Source organism: Bactrocera neohumeralis, chromosome 6 (assembly GCF_024586455.1).
Source record: "Bactrocera neohumeralis isolate Rockhampton chromosome 6, APGP_CSIRO_Bneo_wtdbg2-racon-allhic-juicebox.fasta_v2, whole genome shotgun sequence".
Taxonomy (NCBI): domain Eukaryota; kingdom Metazoa; phylum Arthropoda; class Insecta; order Diptera; family Tephritidae; genus Bactrocera; species Bactrocera neohumeralis.
Genome location: NC_065923.1, coordinates 29,064,939 through 29,088,028, shown reverse-complemented (window position 1 = coordinate 29,088,028; position 23,090 = coordinate 29,064,939). Strand labels below are relative to the sequence as shown.

Here is a 23,090-nt window from a genome sequence, read left to right as displayed (position 1 = left end):
TAGCAGCGAAACTGTAGCGAACTTTTTCCTTTGTATTTGGTGTATTTATTAAACTTTTATTAAATAATTTCATGGCGATGAACACTTCTTCAGGTGCAAATAATAATGCATCGAGCCAGCAGCCACGCAAAATATCGAATCAAAATATTCAAGTTTATGTGCGCGTTAGGTAAGTAACAAACATTTTGCCTCCTCTGAAAAACCAAATGTGTCATTTAAACTTTATATATGCTGTTTAGGCCTTTAAATGCACGAGAACGATGTATACGATCCGCGGAAGTAATTGAAACGGTTTCACATCGTGAAATCGTAGCAAGGCATACAATTGAATCGAAGCTGACCAAAAAATTTACATTTGATCGCGTATTTGGTACAGATTCACGCCAAGCAGATGTCTACAGCACAGTTGTGGCGCCTCTTATTGAGGAGGTATTGTCCGGCTACAACTGTACTGTATTCGCTTATGGACAAACTGGTACGGGAAAAACGCACACAATGGTGGGCACTGAATGCGCCGAGTTGAAGTCGTCTTGGGAAGACGTAAGTATAATTTTCTGCATTAATGACTTTGAAAAGGGTTTGTGTTAGCAGCTTAATCGCATATGTGGGTGAAAAACCAGTTTGTTGAAAAGGCAAAATAAATAGCCTTGAAATGTGGCTATTTAAAATCTCTACCTGAACTTAATTGGAACGATGCTGCTGATTATAAAAGACATTAGAATGCAGTTAAACTTATTGGCAACTTTTTTGTTTTTAAGGATTCTGACATTGGTATTATACCGCGCGCTCTGAGTCATCTATTCGACGAATTACGTATGTTGGAAATGGAATTTTCGATGCGTATTTCTTATTTGGAATTGTATAATGAGGAATTATGCGATTTGCTATCATCAGATGATAGTGTAAAAATACGTATCTTTGACGATAGCACAAAGAAAGGGTCAGTTATCATACAAGGCTTGGAAGAGATACCAGTGCATAGCAAAGATGATGTATATAAGCTTTTGGAAAAGGGTAAAGAACGACGAAAAACAGCTACAACATTAATGAATGCGCAATCGTCACGATCGCACACAGTATTCTCGATTCTGGTGCATATACGTGAGAATGGCATAGATGGCGAGGAAATGTTGAAAATCGGCAAATTAAATTTAGTAGATTTAGCGGGCAGTGAAAACGTATCCAAAGCGGGTAATGAGAAAGGCATACGTGCTAGGGAAACCGTAAATATAAATCAAAGTCTGTTGACTTTGGGACGTGTCATCACTGCTCTAGTAGAACGCACACCACACATACCATACCGAGAATCCAAACTAACTCGTCTGCTGCAAGAATCGTTGGGTGAGTTTTTAAAATAACGAATTATGAATTTATCATTTATGAATATTAAATTTATTAACTAGGTGGTCGCACGAAAACATCCATAATTGCCACAATCTCACCTGGCCATAAAGATATTGAGGAGACATTGAGCACATTGGAATACGCACATCGCGCTAAAAACATACAAAATAAACCAGAAGTAAACCAAAAACTAACAAAGAAAACTGTGCTCAAAGAGTACACCGAGGAGATTGATAAGCTGAAACGGGATTTAATTGCGGCAAGAGACAAAAATGGCATTTACTTAGCGGAGGACACATACAACGAAATGACGTTGAAAATGGATTCACAGAATCGAGAATTAAATGAGAAAATGTTGCTTTTGAAAGCATTAAAGGATGAGCTACAAAATAAAGAACGTATCTTTACTGAGGTTAGCTTAAATTTGGTGGAGAAAACCGAAGAGTTGAAGCGCACGGAACAAAATCTCAATCAGACGCAAGGCGCATTGCAGCAGACAAAACGGGTAAATAAAATTTACATACATATACACATTTTTTTTTATAAGCAAAGCAAAATCAAATAAATTTTTTGTCCATCTATATTTGTAGATACTCAATAGCACCAAACGACGTTATAAGGAGAAGAAGGTTTTGTTACAATCGCACATGAAAACCGAGCAAGTGCTGACGAATCAGGCATTGGAAATTTTAGATGTTGCCGACATTGCCACAAAAGACACACATCAGTTGCATGTGAGTAAAATTTTAATATTTTTTTCCTTCAATTTTGTTTAACAATTTTTTTTATAAATAGAGTACAATTGAGCGCAGAAAAGATGTTGATGTAAAAATCCAAACTGCTTGTGAACGTTTTGCCGAACGTATGCATGATAACTTCGAATTAATGGACAGTAGTTTAAGCACTCTGAAAGAGAAACAAGATTCATGCACTAAAATGCTTCTAGAAGAATTTGGTAAGCTTAATTTGTTTAAATGTAATAAAAATTTAGAATATTAAATATTATCGTTATTACAGCTAACACCTCAAATGCTCACAAGAAGCTGATAAATGATAGCGGCATGAAAATACAGAAAGTCAACGATTTATGCAAAGAATCGCTTGCATCCACAAGCACCATCATTGAAAAATGCTCACAAGCGCTTGACGATGCCGGCAGCGAACAAAAAATTAAACTTACCAATCTGTTTAAAGAGCTGGAGAGTAAACAAATCGAAATGATTGCACAAATGCAAGAGAAACTACAAGATTTAGTGCGGTACACAGAGCAACAAAAGGCAAACACCGAAAAGATGTGTAAAACCGTTGTAGAAAATCTACAAGAAAAATCGCAAAATCTACAAGCGCATACCAAAAAACTAACGGAACATATTGCTGAAAATAAACAGATCTCCGAAACCAGCATACAACATTTGGCACTAATGCATGTCGAAATAGAAAATGAGCGCACAGCAGCTGCCGAAGAACGTACAATTATGGAGGAAATCATTGAAAAATTGAACGCCTTGAAAGAGAAATCCCACACGAGCCGAAGAACACGCGCTGACGCCATTAACACGCTAACGGTAAAATTAGAAGATAACACGCAATCAACCATCGAACGCTTAGAACAAAGCTCAACATTTGCGCAAAACCATTGCGAGCAGAGTTGCAATGAGAACGTGGCAGCGCAACAAGAGTTCGAAAAGCAAACTGCCGAAACACTGAAATGCAACGAACAACAATCAACTGCAGAGACAACGCTCAAGGAACAGCTCAGCAGCATGCAACAAGATGGCTGCGTGCGCATCGTTGAGTTCACCACTACGGCCGCCACACATTTGGAGTGCACACAGAAAACACTTGGAACATATGTGGACGAAGTGAAGCGCGCACGTGTGGAGGGCGAGTCGAAACTCGACGAAGCTACTAACGATGTAAAGGCGAGTCTCACGGAAGATGCACAACGTTTCAAGCAACATGTGGCCGTTACATCTGGCTTGATCAACGCATCGCAGCAAAATATACTGAATTATGCAAACACTTATAAAGAGCAGATGGGCACTTGCGTCAACGATGTGGACAAATTTAAGCAGAGTGAGCTTAAGACGTACGCGCCAACAGGTAAATTACGTTGCAGTTGAATTTGCAGCGTAAAATATAAAAATTTCCCTTGCATATTGCAGGTGCTACACCATCAAAGCGCAATTTCGTTTATCCTCGTTCATTGGCGTCCACATCGCCACACATTGACATCGTGAAACGTTTTCGTCAAGAGAACGAGTGGTCCGATTTGGACACAACGGCGCCTATTGATGAGGTATGTTGTCATTATTAGTATATTTGGATTTTATTTCTAATATTTGTATATTTATCACTCTTGTTGTAATTACAGGGCAGCGAGGATGAGCATGAGTTGAAAAATTCTGTGCAGGAAATTTCACAAGCGGAAATGCTACTCAACTCAACACCAATTGATCTAACAAATGTAGTCACGCCGCAACCAAATAATGCCGCAAACAAAAAATTAAATGCCATCTTATCGAAAAAGCAGTTGCGCAACAGCAACTCATTGTCTAGCGGCAGTTCGCCACGCAAACCGTCGCCAGCCCACAATTCATCAGCACCAACTTCAAGAGTGAGTGATTTTTTTAACAAAATTCGAAAGAACTGTCTTGCTGATTGCCTTTCTCCTTATTTGCAGGCTAACAAGGAGAACTTGTCCTAAGTAAAAGCTATCTGCAACGCTTCGATTGTATTCCCGTTCTTGCGGTTTACATTATTTAACTGTATATTTATTTAAAACCTAAAAATCAAATGCTTGTACTTCACGCTGAAGGTATGCTTAACTGCAGTTTGCGCTACTTAATTATGAATAACGGCACTCTTAACAGTCACCCGAAAGCATGCATCTAATTGAAAACGACAAAAGTGAGGCGCGAATGCATAAGTCACTGCTATGAATTTCGAAATTTATTGAACTCGCATGCAATTACAACAAAAATTTACAATAAAAATTTGTTGCATTAAATACAGCTTTCTAAAAGTTAAATATAATAAATATCAATACTATACTATATAATTATATGAGGAGTAAAATGAGTAGTATCAATCTGCACCGGTACCTTCGTTGTGTCCGTTCGTTTATTGTCGCCATTGAATGTATTTGTAAAATTCAATTCAAATTTATTTCTTTTTATTTTAGTAATATCTGCCTCTTACTTTGTTGTATGTTTATTTTTAAATGTATACAATTTAAAATTGCTTCACTTTCTAACCGTTATTTGTGTGTAAATATTTTGCTTGTGCTTTTGTATCTGCTTTGCTGATTTGTAAAACAAAAACGAAAAATCAAAATAAAAATAAACAATTTCTCGTCACACTTTAATCGTCGTCTTCTTCATCCTTTAAAATTCCCAAGCGTCGCGCCACCTCTTTGACGTTGCAAATGAACTCCTCTTGCACCAGGTTGAAGCTCATCGCCAGAAGCGCTATGCCGAAGAGCAAATATAGCGAACAGTAAGCGATGGACTGCTCCGATTCGTCTTTCACACCCTTAGCGGGCACGAAGTCGCCAAAACCTGCAAATTAATTTAATATTTTAAAATTAATACTTAAACTTAATTTTATTTTATTTTTTTTTTAATTTAGTTAATACTTATATATTGTTTTTTGTTGTTAAATTTTGCTTTGATTTCATTGTTAGCGAAAAACTTCATTTAATATATTTAATTAGGGGAAACTCTCCTACATTCGTGACTGCAGGCACGGAGGAGGTTCTTGACCTCACCCTGGCCTCGAACGGGATTACCTCACTGATCTCAAACTGGAGGATCCTTGATGACCACTCCTTTTCTGATCAGAGGTATATCGTGTTCAATCTAGTCGCAGAATGTCCGGCTAGAAAGTCTTAGAAATCCTAGGAATACAAACTGGGAAGGGTACCGCAAGAGGCTCCAACGAATACTCCCACGCGCACCGGGGGTGGACGCATTGGTCACCACCGACGTGGTGAACGGGAGAGCCGAATTCTTCAGCTGCTTCAAGCTTTTATGAAAGCCGAATATCGAAGAGAGAGCAAAAAGTCATCGATTGCCCTATACTGCTGAAGAGGAGCCATTGACAAAATATTTGGTCTCTCACCGAAAGTGCTCATCTGGCTCTATGACGCCATAGTCAAGCCCATTATGTTCTGTGGAATCTTTATGTTGTGAACGGCTCTAGAAAAGACCACATTTGCAAAGAAACTCGAGCATGTGTGGTGCACTAATGTCCACTCCAACCATTGCACTTAAGCGCACTCTACCAACTCCGGTTTCAGACTACCTGTCTATTGCAGTGTCTTCCAAGCCGAGGTTGCAGCCATTAGGGTAGCAGCAGATCAGCTGCTCCGGAGTGCAGCCTCCTTTAGAGAAGTGACCATCTAACCTATACATAGTAGATGTATATAAAATAATTTGGGTTTCGGTCCTCTGGTTGACGTTTTACACCTTAAGATATTTCCTGCCTTTGACTCCTGCTAGTTTCAAGAGTATAAAATGTTCGGTTGCACCCGAACTTAGCCCTTTCTTACTAGTTAAATACCAATTTAATTCATAATAATTAATTAATTTAAGAAATATAATTAAAACATACAACATACCGATTGTGGTTAAAGTTATGAAACAGAAATAGGCAGAGTCCAGAAACGACCATTTCTCCCAGTAAGCAAAAAGTACCGCGCCACCCAAAATATAGCTGATGACCAAAAATACACAAAGCCAGATCGGCACTGGGCGATCCTTTGGCGATATATCACCGTAGTAGTCACTCCAATCATCACCATAGTTCGAGTCGTCATCGTAATCATAGCTGTAGCGGGGACGTACCTGACGCTTTACCGGGAAGCCCATGGGAGACATGATGCGCGGTGAAGGCGGCAAGCGTTCTATAATAGCAGTTTAATATTGAAATATATCAAGACCAGACTCCTGGAGACAAACTCTATACATTATAAAATTTAACTCATCTTACCCGGACGTTCTCTACGATACCGCCGATCTCTATGTCTGGGTTGATACGCCATCTCTCGATTGTCGTAGTCATCATAGTATACATCACGATCATCTAAATAGTAATCATCGTATTCATCGTCGTAATCATCGATGGGCGCCGGTGAGCGACCGCGTTTTGTGTGGTTCATTTGAGGGTGAGTGAACTCGGGCAATTCCAAGCGATCGCCATAATGCGAGTGATGTCCGGAGTGTTGGCGATGTGGTGGCTGCGGAGATGCGTGACGCGGCTGATTCTGATGCGAATGATACGAACTAACACCGTTACTACGTTGATCTTTGTTATAACCATTTTTTTGCAGCGCCGAGCGCGGCATTGACTGACTGCGCGGCATGTGCTTGCCGCGAGGCTCGCGATGGTGATCGCGATAATGGTCGAGTTCATCAATTGCATAGCGATTGGGAATGATGGGCGTCTTGCGCACAACTTCCTCATCGACGGCGTCGTCGTAGTGCATGCGCGGATCTACGGATTTCGCGCGTGCCGCAGGTGGCGCATGCGGCACTGAACGACCGCGTTGCATGGTGCGCGGATTCATTCTATTGATTTCGCGCATTTCTCTCGTTTCGCGTGGCGGCGCCTCGCGTAATTCATGTGCTTCACGTGCGTCATGTCGTAACGAGTGCGGTGTTGGACCAATGTCGCGGCGTGCGCTTGATCCGCGCACCGATCGCATGCTGTGTGAGCGCTTTGCTTGTGGCGCGTTGAGATCTTCAAAGGAGTCTGGTCGCTGTTTGGGATGCCCAAGGTAACGCTCACGCTCAACCGTGTGTCGACCGCGCATGCTTTCGCGATTACGCAGGCTGCGTCCGAACCTTGAGCCACGATTAAGAGTTTGTGTCTGCCGTGGACCCTCATCGTAATACTGCTGGTCATATTGATAAGGTGGTAACTGGCGGCTGCGTTGTGAGTGGCTGCTGTAATGTGGTCGTCGTCCGCTATTACGTCCGCCTTCGTAATCATATCGTCCAGAACGCAAATCCGGATCGGAGTATGCATGTGGTACCCCAGCAGAATTGCCGAAACCCGAATCAGCCATCGAGCGCTGGGTGAGCCGCATTGAACGGCGTACGGGTGGCGGCTGTGAACGTGAAGTATACCGTTGACCGCGTCCAGAACGTTGTCGTGGTCGGCGTGGGCGTCGCGCAGCGCGTGTGCAAACATAGCAACAAACTCGCCAATATATGAATCTTTGTGGAACATTAAACCCCAATTTTGTATGTTATTGTTGTTAAAGTGTATAATAACTGAGTACCTACCTAAAAGAAGTGGCCATTACATCTCCAATATTGGACAGACATAGCAACATAAGTGGTATGCCCACAATGGCATAGAAAATGGTTGTAACTTTACCCCAGTCCGTCCGCGGTGATATATGTCCATAGCCTGGAAATAATTTGAATTTTATCGGTACATGATCGCGAGATGTACAAAGTTTAGTCTAAGTTTAGTTAGCATTTTTAACGTCTTTGTTGTCAAAACCAATAAAGGAACAAATCTTAATGGTTAAACAGATTTCGATTTATCTGAAATCCTCGACTAATGGAAATTATTTCAACGTCAGACATATGTTGGGTATACCCGGGTCAAGTCAGTGCAATAAAGTCGTCAATCTACTCCATTTGTTAAAAGTCACTTTGGTTCCTCTAGAAAACTCAAGCTCTTCTGTTACATTTAGCATTTCCAAAGTCTTATTCACTGGAATACAGTCAAGTATAGTATAAATTGGCCCTCTGTAAACGACGTGTGATGCTCGCTCAAATATTTCTAAAGTCTGATATACGATGTTCATTAGCGTATTGTAAGAATGAAGCATCTCAGTTGGCATATTTTTAACGGACGCGGCGAATTGGCATTATAAATCTGCGGAAACCTCTAGGCGGTTTGCCGATAAGCGGCGCGGGTATGGAAAAAACCTAGGAGACAAAAAAGCGTCTCTAGCTGTCCAAATGACGTTTTTCGAGCTTTGACGAGATATCAGCCTATTAACCTAATCTAACCTACATATGTTATTGCAGGGATAATTTTTACGAAAACATCCGAGTAAAATTTGCTTTGAGTCGAGTTCTTTATATTCTTTTACGGATAGTATACAGGCTTCAATTTTTGAATGCTCTTAAGAAGGCATCCAAAAGACGTTCTGTTAAAGAAGTTGCGCAGTGTTCTGCGAAAGCCAGTTCTACAATAGAAATGTAGAATACGGGAATGTACCCATACGAATGTACATAGGGGGCAGTGGCCAGGGCCTTAAAAGCTTCGCAGACTTCGGTAGAGCTCCAACTATCGAAGCTGCAACGACTCGCATGAATCTGCATGTCGGGTGCAATGCGCACTTGTCCGACGGCAGCACTTGAAGTCATGCTTGAGCTCACACCACTTCATCTAGTGATTGGCAGCCAAACACACACTGCTACAAATGACAGCAGAAGGGTGTAGCAGAGGTAAGTAATGTCAGCCCAGCGGTTGAAACAGTTAAGTGGTATAATACCATTGGCTCTTCTCCCAAGGGACAGCATTACCAAAAGTGTTAACTTCACCTAGAAGTTCAGGATTATCCTTGGCAGCAAGGCTGAATGAGATGATTCCACTCTCAAGCTACTGCTTAGGGATAGTACAATCAAGCGGTACACTGACGGCTCGGAAACGTCGGAGGGAATCAGTGCAGGAGTCGCAGGACCACGCACCAAACTCTCCATACCTATGGAAAGTGTTCCGAGAATTTTTCAGGCAGAAGTCTTTGTCATAAGTCGGTGCATAGAGATAAACCTTCAACGAGCTTAGCGCAACGAATGTAAAATCATACTTAGCGATAGTCAAGCGGCACTTAAAGCAATCTCCTCTTATGAGATCAAATCGCTACTGGTGCAGGAGTCTAGAGAACGGCTGAATAGGCTAGCGGAACGTAACCAAGTGCACCTCAACTAGGTACGCGGCCACAAAAGTATAGCCGGGAACGAACTGGCTGATGAGCCCGCCCGCTCCGCAGCATCCACTCACATATGACTTCACTAGGGAGGGTCCACATACCATAAAAGAACTGTTCCGCGAGGAAGAAGGAGTAGGCAGAGAGAGGTATTGGCAACAACTACAAGGCATGCGGCACGCCAAGTTGCTATTGCGGGGTTACAACCTCAGCAAGTGTTAATAGGCAATCAACCTCCCTAGGGAGAAATTCAGACTACCAGTAGTATTTTGCACTGGTAACTGCAAGCTGAAGAAGAACTTACACAACATGGACCTAGCTTCTTTCGTAAAACACCCGCTAATTGACTGCATAACAGTCTGCAGACGTAGGTTAAAGGCCTTTGGATCCATGTTTCCAAATAGGGATCACATGGCTTTATCATAGGTGGGGCTAGGTGAGTCTTTGTGATTTAGCAGAGGGCAAAATAGACCTACCATAAGGTCCCGGTACATTCCTCGTCTATTACTCAAGCAATCAATGGAGACAAGCCTGTACTCTTACGAATTTGACCAGATACCCCTCGCACTACATTAAAGCAAGTCAAGTCTGAAAATTTTTGACATGATAAAGCTGGCTCTACATTTGACCAGAGGCAAGCCTGGACATTTGGGAGTTTGGCCCAATACAGCTGGCTCTACATTTGAGACAAACCTTGATATTTAGGAGTTTGGTCTGAGGCAGTTGTCTCTACATTTGATCGGAGACAAACCTGGCCTGATACAATTGGATCGACATTTGAAGAGAGAGAAGTCTAGATATTTATTGGTTTGGCTTGGTACAACTGGCTCTACATTAGGTCGAATATAAGCATTGACCGGTTGTTGAAGAATTAGTTACAATATAAGCAGAAACCTACTATAATCAATTATTTCGTTTTGAAACGTAGTCTTTCAGGTGGAAATTTTGTATCACACAAATGCACCCTCAGTCTAGTATTTCTGCGGTCGCCCTGGTAAATCAGACTCTCGTGCTTAAATAACTTTGGAACTATTTGCTAATGTTTAATAAATATCTGACGAAAACGCAGTTGAAGCAAAATGAAGATGTTGCAAGTACCTGCACGCAAGTACTCAACCGAGTCTGTGTGGCTATGTAGGTATATGAGTATGTGACAACGTCATGCCAAGCACACGATGCCATTGAAAATTGGTCAACCAACTGTAACGCATTGGGCAAGGCTCCGCAATGACCAGACGCAGCTCGCATATTACACACGGAGCATACAATGTATTGTTGTGAGCAATGAATTAATATTTCTTGCAATTGTGAATTTTACGAGTTATGTACCGCAATTATTGGATGAGTAACTCAGAACTTGCGGTTGATATTGTATATTGTATTTGTAGGTATATGTATGTATATGACACACATTCGATTCAATTGCTAAATTCACCAGTTTTAGCGCTTGTTTGCATGTCACCAGGCCGAAAGCGCAGGAAATGTGAGTCAAGCTGCCAACCTGCAACTTGTAATGACATACTGCAGACATAATTGGGGGGAGTTGTAAAGTTGTGATTGCACAAAATAATCAATTATTGCCTCTTGAATAGATGGAAATGCCCATTAAAGTGTTCTTAACATAAGTCGCTGGGCGGTATTCAGTATGTGGCTGTTTATATAACCATTAAGATGGTTCTAAAAAATATAAAAAAAAATCGTTGACACTCCCTAATTGGTTATATGATGTAAAATAAAAATTTTGCGTCGAATTACAGACCTAATGAACTTTGTAGGCAAGTCCTTCTCCAACTAGCCAGCGTAGCCAATGTCTCTTAATACGCTGAACGATGTCAATGAACTATATCACGTACAGCTTATCGTTCCATCGATTGCGCTATTCGCCGGTGCCAATGCGCAAAGGACCATAAATCTTTCGCAGAACCTTTCTCTCGAAAACTCGTAACGTCGACTCATCAGATTTTGACGTCGTTCATGCCTCTACACCATACAGCAGTACGATAATGAGCAGTGAGTTATAGAATTTGGTGTTTGCCCTAGACCCCATACAACTAACAAATCTTATTTGCCTGAAAGTATTTACCCGCCTTTGATCTTTGAAAGTTGCAAGAGTTTGAAATATTCGGTTACGCCCGAACTTAGCCTTCCCTTGCTTGTTTAGGTTAGCTTAAGTAGGGCAGGGTTGATCCTAAATCGATGGATGTTAGTTAGACAGATATTGGTGCTGTGTGTTAGCCATAAAATCCAAAAAGAGCTTACTACAAGTATATTAAGGCGGTTAATATTGATTTCAACAACTTCACTAGTCTCGCCAGAGGTGTGTCCACCGATTTATTTATATGCGTCAGGCAAAAGCCTGCCAGTAAAGGAGAAAGTAACAAGATAACATTTCCCTGTCTTCCTTAAATAGAGCTTTTGTAAAGAGCGTCGCGTGTAAGCCTATTGATCAGTTTTCAGGCAGAATACCTAGCTTTGGTGCGGGATTAACTTTCCTAAGAGCCAGTAGTTCGGTGGACCTCTTATGGTTCACGCTGAGCTATGTCGAAATTGCAAAAGTTCTGGTTATTGACCAGTGCTTGCTGAACTCACTGGATGTTCAAAACCGCAATGCCAGAACGTAAGAATACATCGAAAACCCGACTCGACCAGACTATATTAAGTTTGCCACGAAGTCTGTAACACCCATAAGGAAAAGTCATAGAGTCTATAAAATATTATATAAGGGGGGGTGGGTGAAGCGCTGAGTTGATTTAGTCATTTCCCTGTCTGTCGTCTTTTCAGATATCGATCAGAAATCCAAATTACGTCCTTTTCTCCCTAAGCAGCAGCTCATTTGTCGGAACCACCGGTATTGAACCACTAGATTATTTAGCTATCATACAAACAGAACGATCAAAATCAAGATCTTGTTTGGAAAACTTTTTCATTTGAGGAGATATCTTCACGAAACTTGTCATACAATTATTGTATGGAATACTAACTGGTTACTGTCTGGTGGCGACACACGCCCGCAAGATGGCGCTGACAGATCGAGAAAACTGCAGAAAATGCCTAGAGCAGGGCAGCAGGGAAACAATGAAGCATCTCTTGTGCACTTGTCCTGCATTGACAAGACTACGGTGTAAGCATCTGGGGTCCCTACATTATGATACACTGGAGAAGGTATCGACAGTGAGGCAGAAGAGCCTGTTATAATTCGCGTCAAGCGCAGGCATCCTATACGATGACTTCTTCTTTTGGACTTAGCGAGTGAACTCCATCGGATATCGCAAATGACCAGACTGGTCTGTGCGTGACTTATTGGCCTCCCAGATTAATCTAACCTAACCTAAATTAAATTATGTTATATTTGCCTCCAAAATAATGGCACTCAAGTGGTGACTCCAGTGTAAGTTATTGTACCGCTGAAAACATACCCCGATATCACTGAGCAATGCTTTCGAGTTAGGAGTCTTTGGCTGGAGGAAAATCCGGGTTCGTTACGATTATTTAGAACAGACTGCCGGGCGACCGAACTAGTCTACGGTTTTTATGAAAACTTTTATGAATGAACTTTCAACAATTAAGGTATAAAGGGAGCAAATAAGGTTCCGGCTGAGCATATCTGCTTCAACCAATTGCAATTGGTACCTTAATTTTTTTACTTTTAAGGAAACTGTTGTTAAGCGTTAGATTTTATACCACCCTAATACAAGTGCATTCTATTAATATTACCACCAATTACAAATCGCATTATAAATAGAGTATAATTTAACATAGTGAACTCTGAACATACTCAATTACATACAAAGGCACCCACCTACATGGAAGTAGCAAGCGTTCGGCGTGGCGGAGCGCAACATTTGTGTTTATTAGCTACCTCGGTCAGTAAACTCTGAACGAAACCGAAATTAAATGTCAACACTTTTATAATACATACACACACACAAGCGCACTTATAAATATTTACATTAATTACTAAATATCCGCATTCTAGTTTAATCTAAAAAATCAAATTTTGGGGAATTTTTTACCACTTAAAACCATAACATTCAACACTGACCTTGCACAGTATTTTGGTTTTTTATAATTTTTCATTTTGGTATTAAAACTCGGACATTTTTGTTGTTTTGGATTCGCTTTGGTGCACTGGAGCGTGGAGCATTCGGAAAGCGTTGGCTTTCCACAACTAAAGTTCGCTCTCATTTATCGTCTAGTCATCAGCAACACTTTTGTTTTGGAGGTCAAACACGTGAGAATAAATCGGCTTCCGTTGGACAGCAACAAATGATGGTCAAAGCGAGTGGGGGTCCACAGTGGGATTTCAACATTGCAACTAATATATTTTGATTTCATTTGGAATTACAAATTTGAATATTTTTAACGGGATATTTGAACTGCTTAGCTTCTACATATATGCAAGTGATGATAGTCCCGACATATTGTGTTATTCGATCCCGAAATTATTAATGTTCGAATTGACGGTAACGTACGAAGCAAAAATTCAGTACAGCTAGCAGTCCAGTTGATTTCAATAAATTAAGAAATAGGTTAGGTTAATCTGGTAGGGCAATAAGCCACGCATAGACCAGTTTGGTTTTTTGCGATACCAGATGGAGTTCAGTTGCTAGGTCCTAGATTAGTAGTCATCCTTTAGGATGCCTGCGCTTGATGCGAATTTTAACAGACTCTGCGGCATCAATATCGCTACCTTCTCCAGTGTATCATAACGTGGGGATCCCAGATGCTTACAGCCTAGTCTTTCCAATGCGGGACAAGTGCACAAGAGATGCTACATCGTTTCCCTGGTGCCCTGCTCTAGACATTTCCTGCAGTCTTTTTGTCTGTCCGCCTCACCATGTTCCTACAGATCGGTACATATCCGTATATATTTCTGTACACAAAAAAACCGAAATTTCGAGACCGAATATATTTAACACTATTAAAACTTCGGGATTTAGTATGACTATTACCATCGCGATAGATGAAAAAGTACTGTATACATTTATGGATGTAAAAGATAAACCGAAATTTCGGGATCGAGTATTTTTGATACTTTAAAAATTTCGGGATTTAGTAAGACTGGCTTCATTGCAATAGAATAACAAGTACCGCATGTATTTATGTACATGAAAGATAAACCGAAATTTCGGGACCGAGTATATTCGACATTATCAAAGTTTCGGGAATTGGTATGACTGGCTTGATTGCATCCGTATGTATGCTTCCGTATATATTTACGTACATAAAAAATATCCCGAAATTTCGGGATCGAGTATATTTGACACATAAACATTTGACGAATTTCGGGATTTAGTAAGACTGGCTTCATTGCAATAGAATAACGATGCTTGAGTATATATTTATGTAGATAAAAATGGTCCCGAAATTTCGGGACCTAGTATTTCTAATACTATTAAAATATCTGAATTCGATATGACTGACTTCATTGGACAACAAGTAGACTCTAGATAAGATCACATTTACATTTCCATGGCGTACATACACATATGTATATAAAAAAATATCCCGAAATTTTCATGACTCGGTATTTTTAGCATTATTGACATCACTAGACCACACGCACACAATAATTGTTGAATAATTTTGCCAATTATTTAAAACCAAAGTCCAATTATTGTTTTGAAGCGTTTTATCTCAAACCAAACCCAATAATCAACACCATTTTCGAAAGTTCAAAAACAAAGAATTTTTTATTCTGTCACACCATTCGATTTGTAAATAAATTGAAATCAGGCAATTCGGAAATTTTTGCATTTCGCAGCTACTTCGTATTCCGCACACGAATGCTTTTCAGAATAACAACAATTTGCCAAAAATGTTAATGCACACACACACACTCATACAAATGTACAGAAATGTGTCCTCTGCGCCAAAGACTCACTTGGAGCGTTAAATCGCTAAATCTTTGGATGATAAAAATGATTTATTTGAACATTTATTGGGCATCAAATGAGCGGTGATTAATGGCGGCCTAATGCCAGTGACCAACGAACGATGTCGATTGCTGGCAAGCTTTGCTGCACTGAGGCAGCACACTCCCACACGCAGACACATGAACCGCGGACGGGATGAATGATGCATGTCGTCGATAATTCGATCAATGCAACGCTGCGATCGCTGATTAGAAATGGCTTAAACTGACACCCATATACATATTTGGATTTTGGGTGGTTTACACCAATATAACAACAACGGAGACACAAAACCACAAAGGAACGTGTCGGCATAAAGTCTTTAATGAGTAATGAAATTTTGGCTTACCATAACTGAATTTCTTTTTAAATGTGTGCTTGAATTGAAATTAAAACATACATACGAGGGCGATCCGATAAGCAGGCGGCGTACAAAAGAAGCAACAATCCTTTTAGTTTGATACAGTTGTCCCCACAGGATCCCAACTCGTCACGAAAATAAGGTTTCTAGAGGTCTGAGATAGGAAGTCTTCTGTCGGGAGGTCTCAATCAATTCTTTAGACTTTCAGACTCTCGGATCACTGTAGTGCCTTTCAAGCAGAAGTGACAGCCATTACAGTAACAGCAGATGTACTTCTCCGAAGTTCCTTTTAGGAAGGAATTATCCATTCCGCTTACAGAGCTGTTATACAAGCCTTGATCTCGATAACAGTGAGTTGTGAAAACCCAGAGTGGAATAAAAAAGGTCCATGAAACTACTAGCTCTTAACAAGTTCCACATGACAGATGACAATGAAAGATGTTCAACTGAATACTGTCCTATTGGCACTCACGTGGTGATGATAAAGATTTTGGAGGACTCAACTTGTCAAAGTTGCAGTGAGGCAGATGAGATGGAAACATATAGACACTTTGTACTTCACTATCCAGCTTTCGCCACACTAAGGTTTAAAATTCTCGATTACCATCCTTTCTACGAATCTGGTGGATTGGCTGGATTAGCTATAAGTCGACTCAATCAATTTTTGGCTGGTTTTACCCGGTTTTCAGGTATGCAACGGTGTTTCCGTTCTATATCTTGGGGTCCTGGGCATAACAACCGACAGGCGTTGAAATAAGATTATTTGATTTACCTAAACTAACCTGACCTAACCTAAAGGCAAAGTGGACATCATTGGTTTCAATAATCACCTCATTCATCGAATCGGCTCATTTCTACACAGACTTTGTAGATCACAGCTTGTCAGTCTCAGAAAGCGGTGGTCGTCACATTTTCGAGCGATAAGACCGTCTTTGCCTTATTTGGAGTAGCTTCGTTGAGTTAAATACGCTTCATTTCAATTGTGCTTTGATCTCTGGTGTGTTCTAGTGGCATTATGTTTCGTCGACGGTTACGAAATCAGTCAAAACTCCTTCGGACTTCACTTAAACAATGTAAAATATGTCGTGTTCTTCTCAAGTTATCCTCTGTGATATTAATTTTCGGGGAAACTGAGCGTGGCTCATCAAAAACCGGTATACGTCCACTTAGAAACTCGATAAACAAAATTTTAACTTCGATGGAGAAGGAGAATAGCCAATTTTTACAGCATCCTAGTGTTTTTTCCTTTAACTCTGCGATTTTTCTTTCAAAAACCAGAATCTGATTACATATCTATTCCATTTTTCTTAAATCCGCAAATTCAAACACTTCAACAAGTCCGCTTGTGACTGTAGTATTCTATGAGATTGTACCATGTGGTAATATCGCGTTGGACGGTAAGGCTAAATACTTAGCGGTCTACTCTCGTATATGCGGCTACATGTCACTCACCGTTCTTTCTTTGCTATGTCTTCAAAATTTTTGCGGCTTTTCTTCAGAAATATTCTATAAGTTTTCCAATTTTGCCATAAGTAAAAATATATCGAGTATATATCTACACACACACATAATTGTTACACAGAATTTTAAATATTTTATAGTGTAAAGCGTCTGCTAATGTCTATGCTTCCTACTGCAGTCTAGTAGACCACACGACACGTCTTATTATTCCCACCGAAAAACTCAACAAGCAACGTCATAATATCTGTGTGCACTTGTGGTCAGTATAGTCATCATTAGCATAATCATCATCAAAGTCAGTCATCATCGTCAGCGTAAAAGTCCTCACTGCTGGTTGTGTTGTGTTTTCATGGGATTTTTAATTTTGTTTGGATATTTCGACGGTGCCGTAGTAAAACGATGATGATGACGCTACAGTTGAACGCTCGCCGGGTCGAAATTTTTTATTTAAGTAGCGTGCGCCCAACTCATGCCAAATTACTCTAGCGACAACCACCGACGCGATCAGAACGCATCAAAACGCGGAAAAAAGAAAAATTCTTCTTTTGGCACAGTTTATTTCCAAAAACAAGTGCAAATAATAAAAAGTTTATTACCAAAAAACAAAAAATCAAACAGTTGAAGAGTAGAGAAACGAAATATTTACACAAACGATTGTGAGCGAAGTGAAATATTTGGAAGCGAAGGTGATTTCAGGAACCACATAATAATGACCAATTAAAAATTAATAAAATCGCAAGGCTAAATAACATAAAAAATAATATTTTTTATAAAAATAAATCGACTTTTGATACCGTAACATATGTATATGCTGGAATGTGAAGGAAACAGTTTGAAAAACGATAAAATCGATTTCCATGTGCCAAAAGTGTATAACCGACCTAAAATAACGCCGAGATTTGGATATGGAAAATTAATTCAATCCAAAAAAAATCTTGACAAAACCAATTAGATATAGTTTTTTTTGTTATTTTAAATGCAATTAGAGTGCAGAAGATCGAAAATCCCAGGATTTTTGTGTTACTGCGATAAAATGTTCTTAATACTTAAATTTCCGCGAGTGGTCCTGCGAAAAAAATTATTTCCGGACGAAAAAGATTAGCTCTCAGCTGATCCTCGAGAAAACGAATCGAACCCCTTATAGCCGATCAGATAACCACTAAGCGAGATAATATCTTTCCTATTGCAAAGCTGTAGATACCTTCAATGGATCAAAGAGCTTGGCCTCTTCTTGGTTTCTGTGTTACTGCGATAAAATGTTCTTACTCCTGAAAATTCCAAAAGTGGTCCTGCGAAAAAAATGATTGGAGGATGCATACAATTAGCTTTCAAAGCTCTTAGCTTATCTCCGAGACAAAGATAATATTCCATTTGAGTCCCATTGGAAAGCTTTAGATCAAAAGGATCAGACAGCTTTGCCTCTTGCTGGTTCGTTACCGCGGTGTTCTGTATTCAGCATCAAGTTTTCTTACACCTTAATAAGAACTGAAGTCTGACAAAGCCTTCGATCTAAATTTCTTGAGGATAAAATTGATTCTTCTAAGAAACCCTTTTGCTTTAAGGAACCGTAACACATCTTTGTTTGCTTAAATTCAAGTAAATTTTGAAGAAGAAAAAGTGGATCGCTCCAATGAAATAAAGAGTCCATTCTTCGCATGGAGGCAACAGTTAGACAAGTTCTTGAATTACTAAGCAAATTTTAATATTTCTAATATTTCTCGTGAAAAATAGTGTAAAACCAGAATATCAATTTTTTTACACGATCTGTCAGATCACTGTGGGATTCTTCTTAATTGGCGTAGACATCGCTTACACGGTTATATCCGAGTTTACAGCGGCAGTCAATCTTCCTTTCCGCTGTTTGGCGCTTATTGGAGATTCCAAGCGACGCCAGGTTTTTCTCCAACTGGTCTTTCTAATGGCCTCTACGTCCATTCGGACGACATGACCTAGCCAGCGTATGAATTGTAGAATTTGGTCTTTGTTCGTCAAGAGAGGACTTTTCAATTGCCTACTCAGTCCGAAGTGGCACCTGTTGGCAAGAGTGCCAAGTCGTTGTCGTGTCAACAGTTGCAGTCTGGGATTGGTTCACTTTAATTTATTACCAGTACCCCACGTCATAGTACTTGTTAAGTAGTTAAAGATTGTATTTCAATGTATCAACTTTAGTTCCGAGGCGGTTTGAGACCTGCCTCCTTTTTCTAAAGGAGATAAAGCTTACAAATATTACACGGTTTTGGTTATATTTGGCGACTTGAAAATGTAATCCTTTATCAGATTACTTCAGAATGTCCTTTTCATGAAAGTATTTAGTAAGAATTTTCCCTTTTCTGCAAGGATTCACGATATAAAGATTTGACAAACGTTTTTTCAATGGTCCAAATACAACTTTAAACGAGATTTCTCTCATTTCAGGATTCGAGGAAATGAATAAACTGCTAGTAATAGTTCTTTTCTCAGCGGCGCTAATATGTTGCGCACATGCAGCACGCGAAGATGACCGTTGGGTGTGGACCAAACGAAGCGACAACAAGGAACAAGCACGTCGATTTCACGAGAGTACAACCAGGTATCGGGCTGCAAATTTAAGACGTAATGAGCAAGCGCGTAATCGGGAACCAACTACCCGAAAACCACTGCCAGGTCAACCGCCAAACGATGAAATCGATGACTATGAAGATGATGTAAATACGAACGTTGCAACACGAAATTACCCTTACCCACCCTTCGGTAATGGTCAGCTATTTGGTGCAAACTTCTACCCGAATATTGGCGGTGGTTTTGGTGGCGCGACCGGCAATGGCAATGGTATATTAGTGGGACCTGGTGGACCGACGGGCGTTATTGGACGTCCTCAACCAGCATATCCGGGTGGATACAACGGTCAGCCGGGTGTTGGATTTCCCGCACAACCAGGCATATTCGGTGGTGGTAATGCCTTAGGCGCGGGTGGACAGTTCGGACAAGCGGGTGCCGGTGGCTATGCCGGCGCAGAAGCTGGTTTAAATCCCGGTTTTGGTGGCCAATTTGGCGGTGTCGGACAATTTGCCGGTGGACAGGGTGGACAATATCCCGTTGGCGGTCAATACCCAATTGGGGGACAGTACCCAGGCGGTCCACAATATCCCGGCGTGCAATTTCAAGGCAACCAATTTCCAGCAGCACAATATCCTGGTGCTGGCGGTCCCCAATATACCGAAGGTTACGGACTCGCTTCGGCCGGTGGCGGTTTCCCAGGCTACCTACAATACAGCACAGGCGGTCCCTTTGGTTATGGCAATGCTTTTAACGATGCTGAAAGTGCGAATCGAAAACTGCAAGTTGAGGGCAAGAATGTGGAGGTACTTAAAAGTAGTAAGCTAAGCAAGCAGCAAGTGGATGACAAGATCAATAAGGGACTCACAAAAGTGCCGCACTAAAAAGATATTTCCCCTTAAATGCTGTAGTGTAATAATTAATTGTAATTTATTGTAAACTTTTGTAGCTTTAATTGTTTGTAGTCTTGAAATAAAAAATAATTATTATAATTTCAAAAACTCACCTATAGTGGTGATAACGATGATAGAGTAAAAAAGTGAGCCCGCAAATGTCCACTGTGACTTCGTAACGTCCTCATCGCCATCCCAACCATTCGTTTTTATGGCGGTCACTATTTGTGTTTCGAAACCGGCTAAGTCCTTCTTTACATTGTTGATCCAATCAGTTTCGGACAGCACTGAGGCATTGTCGGAGAAACGCCAAATTTTATCGGTCAAGTTGAGACGCAGATTTTGAATATCTTTTTTAACCTGAAAAGTTGTAGATTTAGAAAAAAATTGTTCGGAAAATATGCAAAAAATTATCAGTATGATCGCAACTATCGAAACTGCAAAGACTTGCCTGTGTTTGCGGATCGGGGATTGGGTACGTGCTTAACAAGGGCACTAGAAGACATGCTGGCATTCACCGCTCCGCCTTGTAATTAATCTGCCACATATACAATGCTTCACAAGACAGCAGAAGGCTAAGCAAGGTAATCTCATCGCAACAAATGAAATTCTAAAGCGTTGAGAGACAACTGGCTCTTCTACCGACGAACAGCATTACCAAACAGGTAAACTAATGCAATAACTCCATGATTGCGCATCAAACTTTCCATACCTATGGGACATTGCAGGCATTTGCAGGCAGCTGCAAACATGTCAGAACACTGTCTTTCGGACTACGGCAAGATGCCTCTCGATGTCTTCCATCGAACACCTGCACAGTGAGGCCCGTATGCTCCTATTTAAGGAGCAGACAGACGAACGCAATAAACTTCAGACATGCACTAACCGTCATTCACTTTGGAGCATGACACTAGTCACCTCTTTGCATACCCTGCTAACCCTACACATCTGACACCCTTCTTCCTTTGGTCCGACCCAGTCGAAACACTACGTTTCCTGGGCCTACCGTTGGATGGCGTCGATGAAAACTTATCTAATCCTTACCATCCTAACGGGGATTAGGTACCCGTTACAACAACAACAACAGCTTTCGAGATTACAGCGGTTTTGGTGCAGGAGTGTATAGAAGGTTCGCAACCTGGGTGCCAGGTCATAGGAGCGGAACCCTGTATTGAGTTTGGTCCGCATACCATAAAGTAGCTGTTTCGCAAGGAGGAGAGAACGAATGAGGAAAGTTATTGGCAACCACTCACAGGCATGGGTCAGGTAAAGTTGCTAATGGGTGGCTACAAACTCACAAGGTTTAAAAGTAAACTCAACCTACCCAGACCGACATTTTACATTGGGCTCAAGAAGCACCTGTTTAACATATGGGTGGTGTGCTCTATGAGCAAAAGGAAGCATTGGTCCATATGTCCATAATGACGCGCGGCGGTCATTTGCCCGAAATTTTTTTTTAAACAGTATAGCAAATCCATATTTTTTTATATTTTAATAAACCTTATTTCTTGTCCATAACATAAAATGATAGGCGTTTTATTTCTGCTTGAAAACTACATGTCTAAAAATAACACCCTTTATATGGTATTTAGTTTCGAACTGAGACTAGTTAAATACAGACGTTTCTTCACAATTCTTCAGATTTTTCAAAAAAAAATTGTAATGGGTGAAAAATTCTTAAGCAAATCCATGTGGTTTCACTCACTTCGATTTCGTGTGGCTTTTCCAGATGTTGGAATAGGTAAGCGCCTCCAACACAATACGACACCACCATCAGTACGAGAATCACGTGCGACACCACGCATGAAATCACTTTCCATGAGAAACAAATTGCCGTTATACATTTTCCACGAGTCGGCTTTTGATCCAACATATGTGGCGGTAAGGATTGAGCACGCCGCGACGACATGGTGGCGGCAACTAATTACTTTTCCACTTCTTTTCAATGTGTGCTTCTTATTGATAATAAATTGCACGAGCGCATATTCAACACAAATCGCAACTAACGGTTATTTTTTTGGAAACAATAGCACTTATATATAATTTATATATGTATGTGCGCACATACTTATATGTAGGTGTTGCAATATACGTATAAACATGTAATATGTTTTGAAAATCACGCTGTGCAACTGGCGTTTATCACAACGAGCAGATCATCGCAACCTACAGCACACGGTGCACACACACACGCACACGCTTGGAGAGGAAAATCGAATTTCGTTTATTTTAAAATCGTGCACACTACTTGTTGCTAAATTTGTTGTATATTTTGTATATTTTTGGTGAGATGGGAACTACTAGTGTCTGCCGCTAATGAGACACAAAGGAACCGACACAAGCGCACACACAAAGTAAGTTGTAGAAGATATTCTATGGATACACACACGCAATGTCGAATATTGCACAAATGATTTGGGGAAAATTTTGGAATATTTAATCTCACTTAACACTGTTAAAATAAAATAAATTGCACTTTTTACTTAAATAAGTATTTCTCCAACAAAAACTTAAAAAAACGCGTTTTTTATATATTTTTTATATTTAAACACCAATTAACTATATAGCACCTTCAGCGATTTTTCAACCGAACCCAATGTGTACTCAGAGCATACTAAATAGGCCGC

The 23,090-nt window shown here is 40.5% G+C and overlaps 3 protein-coding genes across 3 annotated transcripts; 2 read left to right on the top strand and 1 right to left on the bottom strand.

Annotated features, from left to right (window-relative positions):
• On the top strand, positions 1-4,709 carry LOC126761232 (kinesin-like protein Klp61F). The gene is made up of 10 exons (XM_050477221.1): positions 1-169; positions 240-540; positions 759-1,341; positions 1,404-1,849; positions 1,935-2,078; positions 2,140-2,299; positions 2,362-3,447; positions 3,510-3,643; positions 3,719-3,961; positions 4,028-4,709. The coding sequence occupies exons 1-10, from the start codon at positions 72-74 to the stop codon at positions 4,049-4,051; spliced, it is 3,219 nt and encodes a 1,072-aa protein (XP_050333178.1). The 5' UTR covers positions 1-71; the 3' UTR covers positions 4,052-4,709.
• Positions 4,694-23,058, bottom strand: LOC126761233 (uncharacterized). The gene is made up of 6 exons (XM_050477222.1): positions 22,169-23,058; positions 20,577-20,823; positions 7,635-7,761; positions 6,337-7,565; positions 5,966-6,250; positions 4,694-4,904 (listed from the first exon to the last, which is right to left on the bottom strand). Exons 1-6 carry the CDS (start codon positions 22,370-22,372, stop codon positions 4,708-4,710), a joined length of 2,289 nt encoding a protein of 762 aa, XP_050333179.1. The 5' UTR covers positions 22,373-23,058; the 3' UTR covers positions 4,694-4,707.
• Positions 17,531-20,560, top strand: LOC126761234 (keratin, type I cytoskeletal 10). The gene is made up of 2 exons (XM_050477224.1): positions 17,531-17,721; positions 19,451-20,560. The coding sequence occupies exon 2, from the start codon at positions 19,462-19,464 to the stop codon at positions 20,452-20,454; it is 993 nt and encodes a 330-aa protein (XP_050333181.1). The 5' UTR covers positions 17,531-17,721; positions 19,451-19,461; the 3' UTR covers positions 20,455-20,560.
• Positions 23,059-23,090: the final 32 nt, after the last annotated feature.

Excerpts from the sequence above, each read along its gene's own strand:
- LOC126761232 (XM_050477221.1), top strand. The coding sequence starts at position 72 with ATGGCGATGAACACTTCTTCAGGTGCAAATAATAATGCATCGAGCCAG. Across the intron at positions 3,644-3,718 it reads CAACGGCGCCTATTGATGAG|GGCAGCGAGGATGAGCATGA; the intron begins GTATGTTGTCAT and ends TTGTAATTACAG. Across the intron at positions 3,962-4,027 it reads CATCAGCACCAACTTCAAGA|GCTAACAAGGAGAACTTGTC; the intron begins GTGAGTGATTTT and ends CCTTATTTGCAG.
- LOC126761234 (XM_050477224.1), top strand. The coding sequence starts at position 19,462 with ATGAATAAACTGCTAGTAATAGTTCTTTTCTCAGCGGCGCTAATATGT.
- LOC126761233 (XM_050477222.1), bottom strand. The coding sequence starts at position 22,372 with ATGTCGTCGCGGCGTGCTCAATCCTTACCGCCACATATGTTGGATCAA. Across the intron at positions 20,824-22,168 it reads AAAAGCCACACGAAATCGAA|GTTAAAAAAGATATTCAAAA; the intron begins GTGAGTGAAACC and ends ACAACTTTTCAG. Across the intron at positions 6,251-6,336 it reads GTATCGTAGAGAACGTCCGG|AACGCTTGCCGCCTTCACCG; the intron begins GTAAGATGAGTT and ends CTGCTATTATAG.